The sequence below is a fragment of the Boleophthalmus pectinirostris genome, unplaced genomic scaffold (assembly GCF_026225935.1).
Source record: "Boleophthalmus pectinirostris isolate CB_2022bp ecotype Guang Dong unplaced genomic scaffold, ASM2622593v1 HiC_scaffold_11, whole genome shotgun sequence".
Taxonomy (NCBI): Eukaryota; Metazoa; Chordata; class Actinopteri; order Gobiiformes; family Gobiidae; genus Boleophthalmus; species Boleophthalmus pectinirostris.
Genome location: NW_026570994.1, coordinates 18,806,618 through 18,822,192, shown reverse-complemented (window position 1 = coordinate 18,822,192; position 15,575 = coordinate 18,806,618). Strand labels below are relative to the sequence as shown.

Below are 15,575 nucleotides of genomic sequence, written 5' to 3'. Positions count from 1 at the left end.
CCAGGGCTGAACCAGGAGACTAAACCAGGACTGAACCAGGACTAAACCAGGACTAAACCAGCAGGACTGAACCAGGACTAAACCAGGACTAAACCAGGACTGAACCAGGACTGAACCAGGACTAACCAGGACTGAACCAGGGCTGAACCAGGACTAAACCAGGACTGAACCAGGACTGAACCAGGACTGAACCAGGACTAAACCAGGACTGAACCAGGACTGAACCAGGACTAAACAGGACTGAACCCGGACTTAACCCAGGACTAAACCAGGACTGAACCAGGACTGAACCAGGACTAAACCAGGGCTGAACAGGACTGAACCAGGACTAAACCAGGGCTGAACCAGGACTGAACCAGGACTGACTAAACCAGGACTGAACCAGGACTAAACCAGGACTAAACTGAACCAGGACTGAACCAGGACTGAACCAGGACTAACCAGGACTAAACCAGGACTAAACCAGGACTAAAAGGACTAACCAGGAACTAAACCAGGACTCCAGGACTGAACCAGGACTAAACCAGACTAACCAGACTAAACCAGGACTAAACCAGGACTGAACCAGGACTCAACTAGAACTAAACCAGGACTCAACCAGGGCTAAACCAGGACTAAACAGGACTAAACCAGGACTAAACCAGGACTCAACCAGGACTAAACCAGGACTGAACCAGGACTAAACCAAGAATAAACCACGAATAAACCAAGACTAAACCAGGACTGAACCAGGGCTAAACCAGGACTAAACTAGGACTCAACCAGGACTAAACTAGAACTAAACCAGGACTAAACCAGGACTCAACCAGGACTAAACCAGGACTGAACCAGGACTAAACCAGGACTGATCCAGGACTGAACCAGGGCTAAACCAGGACTAAACCAGGACTGAACCAGGACTGATCCAAGACTGAACCAGGACTGAACCAAGACTAAACAAGGACTAAACTAGGACTAAACCAGGACTAAACCAGGACTAACTAGGACTAAACCAGGACTAAACTAGGACTAAATCAGGACTAGACTAGAACTACTCCAATCACTGTCCACAACTAAAAGATAATGTCCAAATTTTTCAGGTCAAAATAAATCTGGCGTGAATTTTCTGCATCTGATATTAAAGTGTAGTTATAAAGTGAGAATCCGGAAGTGCACGTTAGCATGCTAGTTGTTTACTCTGCTCTCTGAGATTTGTTTATAAAAAAAAAAAAAAAAAAAGCTCTTACAAACTCATCTGGGTGAATCATTAGAATGTTCTGAATGCATAAGGTCAGTGAAGAAAAAGTTGAAAATAAAATAGTTTTCCTCGGTTTTAATAAAAAAATCAGGTACAGAGAATTTAATTTAGATCCAGTCGGTTGGATCTTGATTTAATGTCCGTGTTGTGGAGTTCTTAAGTTATTTGTTGCTCTGTTTCTTTCTCTCGGGGGAAATAAAACTCATTTGGACTGTCGCTGCAAACCGAGACCACACGAGACCTGGACTAGACTCGGACTAAAGAACTAAACCAGGACTAAAAAAAAACTTATGTTGTTTCTTCATCACAAACAGATCTGTAGTTGTGTTTTTGTTTTGTTGTTTTTGTTTCATTTTCACATGTTTAACTCACAAACCTGCAGATTTAGGCTGAGTTCTTCTCTCAAACTGAAAAAACACTCTGCTCCACCTTGTGATGTCATGAGGTGATACAGGAAGTGCTCCACTGTGTTTTTAAGTACACCTCACACCACTTAAAAAATAACAAATATAAAATAACTGTAACTTAAATGTTAAACCAGAGCCATTGGAAATCATGAAAACAATCTGTATAAACTCATGAGGGGACCAGGACTAAACCAGGACTAAACAGGACTAAACAGGACTAAAACAGGACTAAAACAGGACTAAAACAGGACTAAAACAGGACTAAGCACAGCCATTGCCCGATCATGCTTTGGGGAAACCCTGCTCTGTGGGCTCGGGCTTTCAAGTCCAAGATTAGTCCTGGTTTAGACCTGGATGAGTCCTGGTTTAGTTCTGTTTTAGTCCTGTTTTAGACCTGTTTTAGTCCTGGTTCAGTCCTGTTTTAGTCCTGGTTCAGTCCTGTTTTAGTCCTGGTTCAGCCCTGTTTTAGTCCTGTTTTAGACCTGTTTTAGACCTGTTTCAGTCCTGTTTTAGTCCTGGTTCAGCCCTGTTTTAGTCCTTGTTTTAGACCTGTTTCAGTCCTGTTTTAGTCCTGGTTCAGTCCTGTTTTAGTCCTTGTTTTAGTCCTGTTTTAGTCCTGGTTTAGTCCTGGTTTAGTCCTGGTTTCAGTCCTGTTTTCAGTCCTGGTTTAGTCCTGGTTCAGTCCTGTTTTAGTCCTGTTTCACTTCTGTTTTAGTCCTGTTTTAGTCCCGGTTTAGTCCTGATTCAGTCCTGGTTCAGTCCTGTTTTAGTCCTGGTTCAGCCCTGTTTTAGTCCTTGTTTTAGACCTGTTTTAGTCCTGTTTCAGTCCTGTTTTAGTCCTGGTTCAGTCCTGTTTTAGTCCTGTTTTAGTCCTGGTTTAGTCCTGGTTTAGTCCTGGTTTAGTCCTGATTCAGTCCTGGTTTAGTCCTGTGTTAGTCCTGTTTTAGTCCTGTTTTAGTCCTGGTTCAGTCCTGTTTTAGTCCTAGTTCAGTCCTGGTTCAGTCCTGGTTCAGTCCTGGTCCTGATTTATGATCTTGTAGATGATTATGAACAGCATTAACGTTAATAACACGATTCTGTATCATTCTGAGTTAAAAAAATAAATAAATAAAAAAGATAAAATATTACCACTAGATGACATCACAAGGTGGAACAGGGCATTTTGAACTTTGGAGATGTAAACAGACCAATAATAAAAGGATAAAAGTCAAACATGTGTGAATGAAACAAAACAAAAACACAACTCCAGGTCTGTTTGTGATGAGAAAACCGAGTCAGTTTTGTGTAATATGGGACCTTTAAATTGTCAATCGCTATGGCAACACTATCCTCCTCGCTTTTGTCCGTCCTATTTTTGGAGATAAAGTTGTATCATTTTGTAATTCCAGCCGGCAGTTTTTCCGGTGCCCTTTTCCCCAAACGTTTTTTTTTTTTTCCGATCGCTCCGTGAATCTGACCTCCAAATGTGAGACTGCTCCTTCAGACCGGAGCTAAAAATGACTCTCTCTCCAAGGATTTATCTGAAAAAGAAGGACGCCATTTTGAAACGAGACGATACAAATGTACAGATGTGATGAGGAAATAAAACAAGGACTAAAACAAGACTAAACCAGGACTAAACCAGGTCTAAAACAAGGCTAAACTAGGTCCAAACCAGGACTAAACCAGGTCTAAAACAAGACTAAACCAGGACTAAACCAGGTCTAAAACAAGACTAAACTAGGTCCAAACCAGGACTAAAACAGGTCTAAACCGGGTCTAAACCAGGTCTAAACTAGGTCTAAACCAGGTCTAAAACAGGACTAAACCAGGAATAAAACAGGTCTAAACCAGGTCTAAAACAGGACTAAACTGGGTCTAAAACAGGACTCAACCAGGTCTAAATCTGAGACTAAACCAGGTCTAAATCTGAGATTAAATCTGAGCCCAAACCAGGACTAAACCAGGTCTAAATTTGAGACTAAACCAGGACTAAACCAGGTCTAAATCTGAGACTAAACCAGGTCTAAATCTGAGACTAAACCAGGTCTAAATTTGAGACTAAACCAGGACTAAACCAGGTCTAAATCTGAGACTAAAGCAGGTCTAAATCTGAGACCAATCCAGGACTAAACCAGGTCTAAAACAGGACTAAATCTCAGACTCAACCAGGAATGAACGAGGACTGAAACAGAACTCAACCAGGACTAAAAGGGTCTGCATATATATATATTTCAGACTTTGGTTAGATCTTGGTCTTTTATAGTTTAGTCCTGGTTTTGTCCTGATTTAGTCCTGGTTCAGTCCTGGTTTAGCTTTGGTCCACTTCTTGGTTTATTTCTTTGTTTATTTTTGGCCTTTATCTGAAAAAACTCTCTACATTTTCTTCTCTGTTTCTTTTTCATCTCAAAAACATTTCCTCAGATTTCAACACTTCACCTTTGTCCAAGAAAATACAAAAACCAGAAGAGGAAATTCACTCAGTTTAACCCAAGAACCAGATCTACAAAAGAACAGGACTGAACCAGGACTAAACCAGGACTAAACCAGGACTAAACCAGGACTAAACCAGGACTTTCTTGCTGTAGAATCTGTATGTTTCACTCTCTAAACTTCCCTCCTTCCTCTTCCTCCTCTGAACTCTCCTGTGATGAGTTTCGGTCTTTTTCTCCTCCGCTGCTAGAATCTTAAACGTCTCCTCTTCCTCTCTTTCGCTTCTCTCCCTCTTTCTTTCTCTTCTCTTCCTCTTCCTCTCCCTCCCCCTTTCTCTAATCTTCCCCTCTTTCTGTCCTCTTCCTCTCGCTCATCTCCCTCTCTCTTGTTCTCTTTATCTCTCCCTCTCTCCTCTTCCTCCCTCTCCTTTCTCTCTCTCCCTCTCTCTTTCTCTCTCTCTCTCCTCTTCCCCTCTCTTTCTCTTCTTCCTCTTCCTCTCTCTTTCTCTTTCTTTTCTTCCTCTTTCTCTCTCTCTTCCTCTCTTTCTCTCTCTCTCCCCTCTCCCTCTCTCTTTCCCACTCTCTCCTCTCCCTCTCTCTTTCTCTCTCTCTCTCTCTCTCTCCTCTCCCTCTCTCTTTCTCTCTCTCTCTCTCCTCTCCCTCTCTCTTTCTCTCTCTCTCTCTCTCTCTCTCTCTCTCTTCTCCTCTCCTCTCTCTCCCTCTCTCTTTCTCTCTCTCTCTCTCTCTCTCCTCTCCCCTCTCTCTTTCTCTCTCTCTCTCTCTCTCTCTCTCCTCTCCCTCTCTCTTTCTCTCTCTCTCTCTCTCTTCTCCCTCTCTCTTTCTCTCTCTCTCCTCTCTCTCTCTTTCTCTCCTTCTCTCTCTCTCTCTTTCTCCCTCTCTCTTTCTCTCTCCCTCTCCCTCTCTCTTGCTCACTCTCCTCTTCCTCTCTTTCTCTCCCTTTCGCTCTTCTTCTGCTCTATCCTCTCTCTCTCTCCCTCCCACTATTTTCCCCCCCTCTCTCTCTCTCTCTCCTCTCCTCTGGTCTTCCTCTCTCCCCTCCTCCTCTTCTCCCTCTTCTTCTCCTCCTCTTTCTCTCTCTCCCTCTCTCTTCCTCCTCCTCTCTTCCTCTCTGGTCTTTCTCAGTTTCTCAGGATCCAATCTTCCGTTCTTAAATCGTTTGTCCTTTAGAGAAGAAGCACTAAAGTGAGAAGAAAGGAGAGAGTGAGAGGAATGAGGATGAGGAAATAAAGTACTACTACTACTACTACTACTACTACTACTACTACTACTACTACTACATCTACTACTACTACTACTACTACTACTAGTACTAATATTAGTGCAACTACTAGTAACATTCAAAATACTAATATAAACCAAGACTAAAATCTAACCAAACTAGAACTAAACCAGGACTAAACCAGGACTGAACAAGGTCTAAAACCAGGACCAAACAAAGACTAAACCAGGACCAAACAAGGACTAAAACCAGAACAAAACAAGGACTAAATCAGGACCAATTAAGGACTAAACCAGGATTAAACCAACACTAAACCAGGACTAAACAAGGACTAAACCAGGACTAAACCAGGACCAAACCAGGACTAAACCAGGACTAAACTGTGACACACTTCTGAACTCTTCTCTCTGAATTGTTCTCAAACTCTGGAGGAGAGAGTTGTGCTGACGAGGGACAAACAAACGGGCCGTGGGCTAAAACAAGTGCTGAGAGAGCGACTTCACACAGCACCCCAGGGACCACACACAGGCTTTTATTATGAAAGAGCAGGGACCACACACAGGCTTTTATTATGAAAGAGCAGGGACCACACACAGGCTTTTATTATGAAAGAGCAGGGACCAGAAAGAGGCTTTTTTTTATGAAGGAGTAGGGACCAGACACAGGATTTTAATGTGAAGGAGCTGGGACCAGAGAGAGGCTTTTATTGTGAAGGAGCAAAGGCCAGAAAAAAGGCTTTTAATGTGGAAGAGAAGGGACCATATAGAGGCTTTTATTGTTAAAGAGCAGACGCCACAAGGAGGCTTTTATTATGAAGGAGCTGGGAGCACAGAGAGGCTTTTAATGCGAAGGAGCAGGGACATTAGAGAGGATTTTATTATGAAGGAGCAGGAACTACAGAGAGGCTTTTATTGTGAAGGAGCCACGACCAGAGAGAGAGAGAGAGAGAGAGAGAGAGAGAGAGAGGGAGAGATAAAGAGAACAAGACACTTTTATTGTGATGGAGCAAAGACCAGAGACCAGAGGGAAGAGCCAGAAATAGGATATAAATTATATTTATTAATATAGTATAAAAATTCTTTGTTGATTTTTCTGATTCAAATGATAAATTGGCCTCTAATATCAGTTACTTAAATTATTAATACAGTATTATTTTATAGAGAATTTCTTGATGTATGCTGCTTTAGAAATTACATTCACAATGAGTAAACATAATTTTGCCTTTGTTTCCGTAATAAAGAAGATTTAAAAAATTATAAGATTGTTGTCTCTTTTATTGTGAAGGAGTCCGCAGGAAGTGTCGGTGGTGGTTGTTTCCGGTCGGTCTGACAGATGTAAACAAAGACAGCGCATGGAGACTTTCAGCGCTTATAACACCGTTTTTACACCATTTTTACTCTAATATAACGCGAAACACGCGATGGTACAAGATTTTAACATTTCACTCTAAAGAATAAACATGAAACTAAAGCGTATCTTATGACAAAGACGTTAAAAAAGCCTCCGGTAAGTCCACATTAATTATTTGTGTCGGGTTTGGTTAAAACTTAATCAGTTATTACTTCTAAGTGCACTACACATGTCGCTTAATGCTATAATTACACATTTATAACCATCGTGACACTTGCAAACGTAAACATAAACGTGTAACCACACTTTATTACACAGATTTGACTATTTAGATTCTTCTTTATAAAGTCTATAATTACCCTGCAATGTGTAATTAAGTTGTTTTGATCATCTGCAAACAGATTTACTGTTGTCAATGAATAAATAGGAAATAATTTTAAGATTCTATTATATTTTTAACTTATTTTTTAATTAGCAACTTTTTCAGTGCTTTTTTCTGCACATAAGTATAGTTTTTTTGTTTGTTCTGGTTTTGTTTTTTGTTTTTTCCCACATAAAATTAATATCAACGTAAGGACACATAAAAAGAAAAATAAATAGTAATGATAAAGAAATGTTAATGAACTAATCATTTTAATCAAGTAGAATAAAATAGAAAATAGAATCCATGTGCATTTGTACAGGTCTAAACAAGGACTAAGACCAGGACTAAACCAGGTATTAAACAGTCCTGCTTTTGACCTGCTTTAGTCCTGGTTTAGACCTTGTTCAGTCCTAATTTAGTCCTGCTTTAGCCCTGGTTTACTCCTAATTTAGTCCTAGTTTAGTCCTGGTTGAGTCCTGGTTTTGTTTTGGTTTAGCCCTGGTTTAGTCCTGGTTCATTCCTAGTTCAGTCCTGGTTTAGTCCTGGTTCAGTCCTGGTTCAGTCCTGGTTTGGTCTGGTTCTTTCACCTGCTGTGACTTTGTGCACAGAGTTTATTCGTGTGTGTTTGGTCATGTTGATCGGAGCCGGTCTAAACTGTGTCCAATCAAACACTATGAACCAGGTCCATCAGTTCAAATCAGGTCTAGACCAGGACTTGCCCAGTTCTAAACCAGGACTTAAGAAAACATATATGCAGAAGTCTAAACTAAAGTCTAAATTACAGGCTGAGCAGCTTTTACACAGAATAAACCTCCATGGAAACACAGGGAGGGCATCTGACACACAGGGACATTTTTGTTCTCAAAAGGCACATTATTTTACCATTATAATATCAGATCTTTGCATGTGTAACCTTCTTTCATCTGAACGCAGTGATGTCTGTGTTGAACCTGTCCTTCGCGGCCAGTGGTTTCTTGGGGATCTACCACCTCGGAGCCGCGGGGGCGTTCCTCCGACATTGCCCCAGAATCGCGGCCTCTCCCGGGGCTTGTCCCGCGGCGTGCGCTGGGGCCTCTGCTGGAGCTCTGGCGGCCGCTCTCGTCATCACTGCTCCCCAGAAACTAGAGGTAAAAAAGTAATGTGTTTTAATAGTGATTCATTCTCTGGGAATTTAAAAACAAATCTCTCCAAAAGTAAATACACAGATGGTTTTCTCATGCTGTATTTATCCACTGGAAAAATGACATAGTGCACCTTTAAAATCTCATGTAATTCTGTTTTTCAGGCGGGCAGAGACTTTGTACACTCGTTCGCCCGCAGTGTGAGGAAACAGCCTCTAGGGCCGTACACTCCTGGATTCAACTTTATGGAAACACTTCGGTAAATATTAGGGCTACAGCAAGTGTAATGATTAATTGCAACAAGTTTATTATAATATATCATGTATTATCGATTTAAATAGTAATCTATTTAAGTAACTGAATAATCGTTAACTGGTCTGTATCATAGACTGTGTAACGATGTGGACTAAGGGAGTGTGGCTCCAGCTCAAAGTTACAGCGACGAATTTGGAGCCGAGTTCGATATTAGGACCACTGGTTTGGCTGTTTTTCCAGCTTAGCACCCATGGATCTATAATTAATAAGCACTGATAACTGGATAAGACACACCCCCTCTGTTCATGAGCGAGATTAGTGGCTGCTCCAGGTACTGCAGCTCCCGGGAGTTCGGGCCCAGGAAGAATTCTCCCATAGAGCAAAAAAGCATTTTTGGGAATGCAACTGTCCGTGTTCAGCTGACAGGGCATTGACAGCTTTTACAAAGGTCAGAATTTGTAGGGATTCTTCTGTATTCTTACAATGTGACTTATACATTTTTAAACTGTCAAAGCGCCTAAAAGTCAGCTTTGTAAGAGTTAGCCTAACCCCTGTGATGGAAATGTATATTGTGGAAAGATTTCTTTCAGTCTGTCTTTGTGTAAATTAATGTGATTTCTACCTGAGACCTACACGAGTCATTAATATGTGTAAAGGCTCAGCAGACACAACTGTCTCCACCCTCAGAAAACTGTGTGTTCTCTTAGCTGTCCCCGGATGTAAGTTGATTAGCACAACCTGTAAAACCAGTCACTCTGCTTTCATATGTATGTGACTTGTATTTCTGTAGAAATATTCAGAGCTCAAATGCTCTGGGGCAGAGACTCAGAGAGGAGAGGTTCGAGGGGAGAGACTTGGGCAGATGTGGTGGGGACACACTGCTGGAGAGGAGAGGCTGTTGGGCTCCAGGCAGGGCAGGCCTCGGCTGTGTCCATATCTGCCGTAACAAGAAGAATAAACCTTTGTCTGTATTCTAAAAACTCCCCGGGCTTCGTAAATAGATTAATTATTTATCATCAAGAGATACATATTTTTCTCCACAACACCCCGCTCTAGCCGCTCTCGCTCTGATTGGTCAGAACTGCATGTTTCTGACGTCACAGGGTTTGCGGTGCAAGGCCAAGCCAGTATTCAGGAAATAATGTGCCAATAAGCACTGGCCTCTGAAAACAATACAACGCCATCTTGGATTCCTCTTCCAGATTTTATTATAGTTCTATGTTCGCAACGCTGTCAGTCAAACCTGCTGCTAGTGCGAGCGGGAGTAAAGACAGAATCACGTAGAGCGCGTTAATACGAACATTTAAGACCAAAAAAGTCTCACAGCAGCAGGTAGAGAGAGGGGGGGGCGATTTTTCAATAATGAGTGAATTGGAGCCAGAGTTGATGGAGCTATATTCCCTGGTTTAGTGCTGCTTTAGTTCTGTTTGCAGTCTTGGTTTGATTACACTTCAGTCCTGTTTACTTCAGTGTTGGTTTAAACTTTAGCCCAGTCTTCAGTACTGGTTTATGATACGAAATCACTTCATGAAGACAGTAAAAGCTGAATAAAAAACATTATACGAAACATTAAGCAATATTATTTTGACATATAAAGTTCTACTGTGTCTTAAATCCTGCATTAACACTAGTTTAGTCCCCACTAAAGTCCAGCCTTCTTTAGTTCTGTTTTAGTCCTGGTTTAGCCCTGGTTTTGTCCTGTTTTAGTCCTTGTTTAATCCTGGTTTAGCCCTGTTTTAGTTCTGGTTTAGTCCCGGTTTAGACCTGTTTTAGTCCTGTTTTAATCCTGGTTTATCCGTGGTTTAGTCTTGTTTTAGTCCTTGTTTAGACCTGGTTTAGCCCTGTTTTAGTCCTAGTTTAACCCTGTTTTAGTCCTGTTTCAGCCCTCTTTTAGTACTGGTTTAGCCCTGGTTTAGTCCTGTTTTTAGTCCTGGTTTAGTCCTGTTTTAGCCCTGTTTTAGTCCTAGTTTAACCCTGTTTTAGTCCTGGTTTAGAACTATTTTAGTCCTTGTTTAGTCCTGGTCCAGCCCTGGTTGAGTCCTGGTTTAATCCTGTTTTAGTCCTGGTTTAGACCTGGTTTAGACCTGGTTTAGACCTGGTTTAGTCCTGGTTTAGTCCTGGTCCAGCCCTGGTTGAGTCCTGGTTTAATCCTGTTTTAGTCCTGGTTTAGACCTGGTTTTGACCTGGTTTAGTCCTGGTTTAGTCCTGGTCCAGCCCTGGTTGAGTCCTGGTTTAATCCTGTTTTAGTCCTGGTTTAGACCTGGTTTAGTCCTGGTTCAGCCCTGGTTTAGTCCTGGACAAACGGGGATGTTTGTGTAGAAGACTTAAAGCAGCTTTGACCTTCACTGAGTCCTTGTGTTTGTTCAGTTCATAAAATGCACAGTTTAATAATTACCTCGAGCCATAAACAAGAGCCAGATTAGACAAGTTTATTACATCATTCTGTTTTATTACCAAATGAAGAGCTCAAGTGGACCAAAGACACCCCGGAAATGTCCCAGAATAGGGCTTTAGTCCGTTATTTAGAATTATCATCACTGAAAAAAACTAGAAAAACAAGTCCAAAGTTATTCCTCACTGACCTTCTGCATTCAGAGCGTCCGAATAATTCACAAAGATGAGTTTTCACAACTTTCCGAGACCACACAGTAAAGCGAACAACAACTAGCATGCTAACGTACACTTCCTGATTCTCAGACAATAAAATGCTCTGGAGGCAAGACCATAGACTGTGTATATTTGGTTGCCATTATACTCACCATGAAACTCAGCTCCAAATTCCCTCCTATAAGTGCAGGCCTCGATGAGCTTCATTTGACTGGAGCTGAAGACTGTGGGCGATGTCACACTCACTTTGTCCACTTCTTTATACAAATACATGAACAAATCAGGTACTGGGCCTAATATCTGAGGAAATATTGATTTAGGTCTGGGAGCTTGAGAGTTCTGTGCAGTATCTTTGTTGTTACAGTACTGCACTTTTCTGGACCGAGATGTTCTGTTGTTTTTCCTGGGATCTGTTGTAGTCTCTTCCAGTTTGGGGGTTACGGCCCAGAGTGCTCCGATCACCACGGGCGTCACTGATGCCTTCACTTTCCAGGCCTTGTCCAGCTCCTCCTTGAGCCCCTGGTGTTTCTCTAGTTTTTCGTGTTCCTTCTTCTGATATTTCCATCTCTTGGTGTTGTGATGTTCCACCACCACGGCTCTGCTCTGTTTCTTATCCACCTCCTCTATGTCTGGTTGGTCCATCACCATCCTGTTAGTCTGTATCTGAAGTCCCACAGGATCTTGGCTCGGTCATTCTCCACAACCTTTGGAGGTGTGTCCCACATTGACTTTGGAGTCTCCAGCTTGTACTCTGCACAGATGTTTCTGTACACTCTGCCACTTGGTTTTGTCGCTCCATGTTTGTTTCCCTGTAGCATCTTCCACCTGCAGTTCTGTGCTGGACTGTCTCAGGAGCCTCTTTGCACAGTCTACACCGTGGGTCTTGTCTGGTGTGGTAGATCTGAGCCTCTATTGCTCGAGTGCTCAAGGCCTGAAGGCTGCTCCTGAGCAGCCAGGATGAGCCTCTGTGTGTCCTTCAGACCCTCTCAAGACATTGGTAGGATTTCCTGATATCAGCCACTTCAGTTCTGTTCCGGTGGTTCACCATGATGGTCCCTCCAGCTCCTCTTCCTCTGGACCCCACTGTCTGAGACATTCTCTGAGCACCTCATCTGTCGGGGCCTTGTCCTTGATGTTCTCATGGAGCTTGGATGTTTCATCCTGGACAGTGGTTCCCACACTCACTAGTCCTTGACCTCCTTCCTTCCAGCTCGCGTACAGTCTCAGGATGTTGGATTTGGGATGAAACCTCCATGCAGGTCAGGAGCTTTCATGTCTTAACATCTGTGGTCTGTATCTCCTCCTTTGGCCAGTGCATGATTCCTGCTGGACTCTGATCACTGACAGGGCAGAGCTGTTTATCGCCTGGGCCTTGTTAAAGCCATTGATCTGCTTCTTAAGACTTGTCTCACTCGTTGCAGATATTTGGCCGTAGTAGCTTTTCTTGAGGGAAACCAAGGTTCTTGTAACTGTGCACAACAACATCTGCTATTGTTCCTTCTGGGAGTGCAACCCCTCACACACACACACACACACACACACACACACACACACACACACACACACACACACACACGCACACACACACACACACACATACACACACACACACACACACACACACACATATATATAAAATTGAGTTCAGTCCTGGTTCATGTTGTTTGTGTCTCGCAGTGAGGGAATAGACCGGATCCTTCCCTCTGACGCTCACACCAAAGCCTCTGATCGTCTCTATGTTTCTCTCACTCACGCCAAAACCGGAAAGAACCACATCGTGTCAAAGTACAACTCCAGAGAAGAGCTCGTCAAGGTGAGTCAGATGCCCTCCCATCCTCCTGTGTCCCTGTGTCAGATGCCCTCCCACTGATAAAACCTGTTTTATTCCTTCAGGCTCTTATGGCGAGCTCTTTTATCCCATTTTACGCTGGACTCAAACCTTTAGAATTCAGAGGAGAGGTAAGTACAGTTATAGTAGTAGCAGTAGTAATAGTAGCAGTAACAGTAACAGTAACAGTAGTAGTAGTAGTAGTAGTGGTAGTAGCAGTAGTAGTAGTAGTAGCATAATTATATTACAACTTGTATGTTAAAAAAATACAAAATTAAATCACAAACTTGAGACATGTTGTGGCATTTTGGTCTGAATTAGTCCTGGTTCAGTCCTGGTTCAGTCCTGGTTCAGTCCTGGTTCAGTCCTGGTTCAGTCCTGGTTCTGGTCTCTGTCCTCAGACGTGGGTGGATGGAGGGTTCTCAGACAGTTTGCCCGTCCTTCCTTTCGGTCGCACCATCACCGTGTCTCCGTTCCCTGGACTGCACGATGTGTGTCCCGTCCACAGGGGGCGCTCTCAACGACACCTGCACCTGGCCAACATGACGGTTATGGTACGAACTAGTCCTAGTTTAGTCCTGGTTTAGTCCTGGTTCAGTCCTGGTTTAGTCCTTGTCTCTCTCTCATTCACTTTGAACTCACATGTTTTTTTATTTTTTTTTCTTGCATCACTTTTTTCAAACTTTGTTTTATTTATTTCTGTTTTTCGTCAGGTTTCTCTGGAGACCTTCAAACGTCTGAACCAGTCCTTTTTTCCTCCGACCGAATCTCAGATGGACGAGTTTTATCGAGAAGGATTCAACGACGCACTGAGATTTATGCAGAGAGAAAACTGCCCCAGCTGACCACAGACGAGACCGGGGTTAGACCTGGTTTAGTCCTGGTTTAGACCCAGGTTTAGACCTGGTTTAGTCCTGGTTTAGACCCAGGTTTAGACCTGGGTTTAGACCTGGGGTTAGTACTGGGTTTAGTCCTGATTTAGATCTACGTTTGGATCTAAGTTTAGACCTGGGTTTAGTCCTGGATTAGATCTATGTTTACATCTAAGTTTAGACCTGGTTTTGACCTGGTTTTAGACCTGGGTTTAGACCTGGGTTTAGACCTGGTTTAGATCTAGGTTTAGATCTACGTTTAGACCTGGTTTAGACCTGGTTTAGATCTAGGTTTAGATCTAGGTTTAGACCTAGTTTAGACCTGGTTTAGACCTGGTTTAGATCTAGGTTTAGACCTAGTTTAGACCTGGTTTAGACCTGGTTTAGTACTGGGTTTAGTCCTGGTTTAGATCGAAGTTTAGATCTCAGTTCAGGTCTAGTTTAGGCCTGATTTAGACCTAGTTTAGACCAGGTTTAGACCTGTCTTAGACCTGCTTTAGACCTTTTTAGATCTGGGTTTAGACCTGGTTTAGATCTAAGTCTAGATCAAAGTTTAAACCTGGTTTAGATCTGATTTAGGTCTTGTTTAAGACCTTGTTTTAGATTTATGTTTAGACCTGTAAACCATTACAGAGTTTTAATTAAGAGATATGGGAATTTCAAAGGTTTTATTATTAAAATAAAAAATATATATATTGTTTTAAATGTTCATGTTTATTTATTTTTTGTTGTGTATGTTTTTTGTGGAATTAAAATTCTTCAGTAAAAAATAATTTAGGAAACAAACATAGAGTGGCTTTTTTAAAAATCGTTGACAGTTTTTATTATCTTTATTTACAAAAATAGACAACAATATAAAACTTTTGCAAAACTGATCACTTCACACAGTCCTGGTAAAGTTCGTTTGGTCCAAGTTAAATCCTATTTCAGTCCCTGGTTTAATACTGATGTATAAGTCCGAGTTTAGTTCTGGTTCATTCTTGGTGTGCAAAATAAAATTGTACTGTGGTCTATCTTTCTTGTATCAAAAACACTTACCCCCCCTCCCCTCTCTCCCTCTTCTTTTTTTCCCTCCATTTTGTTTTCCTCGGGGGAAGATTCTGAAAAATGCTCACGTTTCTTCGCTGCAGGAAATCAAATTGAAAATCCCACAAGAATGAAAATATTAAAAACTTCAAAGAAACCAACCAGAGCCCAGAGGAATGTAAAGAGGAGAGAGGTCCGGGTTTAGACCTGGTTTAGACCCAGGTTTAGTCCAGGCTTAGTCCTTGTTCTAGTCCTGGTTCAGTTCTAGTTTAGACCCGGTTTAGTCTTAGTTCTATACTTGTTTTAATAATAGTTGAGTCCTTTTTCTAGTCCTGGTTTAATTCTGGTTTAGTCCTTGTTCTAGTCCTGGTTTAGACCTGGTTTAGTCCTGGTTTAGACCTGGTTTAGTCCTGGTTTAGACCTGGTTTAGTTCCTTTGTGTGTATATTTGATTCTGTTCACACAGAGATGAGGAGGAGATGAAAGTTGCCATGAAATTGAGTTTTTGAACATTTTTCTTTGAGTTGGAGTAAGATCTTATCAGAGTGAGTTTGACGGACGGGAGCAGAGCAGAACTATAACAATATACCGACAAAACTCCAAAAAACAGGTCTAAACCAGGTCAAAACTAGGTCTAAAACCAGGTCTAAACCAGGTCAAAACTAGGTCTAAAACCAGGTCTAAACCAGGTCAAAACTAGGTCTAAAACCAGGTCTAAACCAGGTCTAAACTAGGTCTAAAAACCAGGTCTAAACCAGGTCTAAAACTAGGTCTAAAACCAGGTCAAAACTAGGTCTAAAAAGGTCTAAACCAGGTCAAAAGTCTAAAACCAGGTCTAAACCAGGTAAACCAGGTCTA

At 42.0% G+C, this 15,575-nt stretch overlaps 1 protein-coding gene across 1 annotated transcript; it reads left to right on the top strand.

Moving 5' to 3' along the window:
* Positions 1–6,620: 6,620 nt before the first annotated feature.
* Positions 6,621–15,355, top strand: pnpla4 (patatin-like phospholipase domain containing 4). Its single transcript, XM_020920824.2, has 7 exons — positions 6,621–6,801; positions 7,943–8,136; positions 8,295–8,389; positions 12,670–12,805; positions 12,886–12,951; positions 13,222–13,374; positions 13,534–15,355. The coding sequence occupies exons 2-7, from the start codon at positions 7,945–7,947 to the stop codon at positions 13,663–13,665; spliced, it is 774 nt and encodes a 257-aa protein (XP_020776483.1). The 5' UTR covers positions 6,621–6,801; positions 7,943–7,944; the 3' UTR covers positions 13,666–15,355.
* Positions 15,356–15,575: the final 220 nt, after the last annotated feature.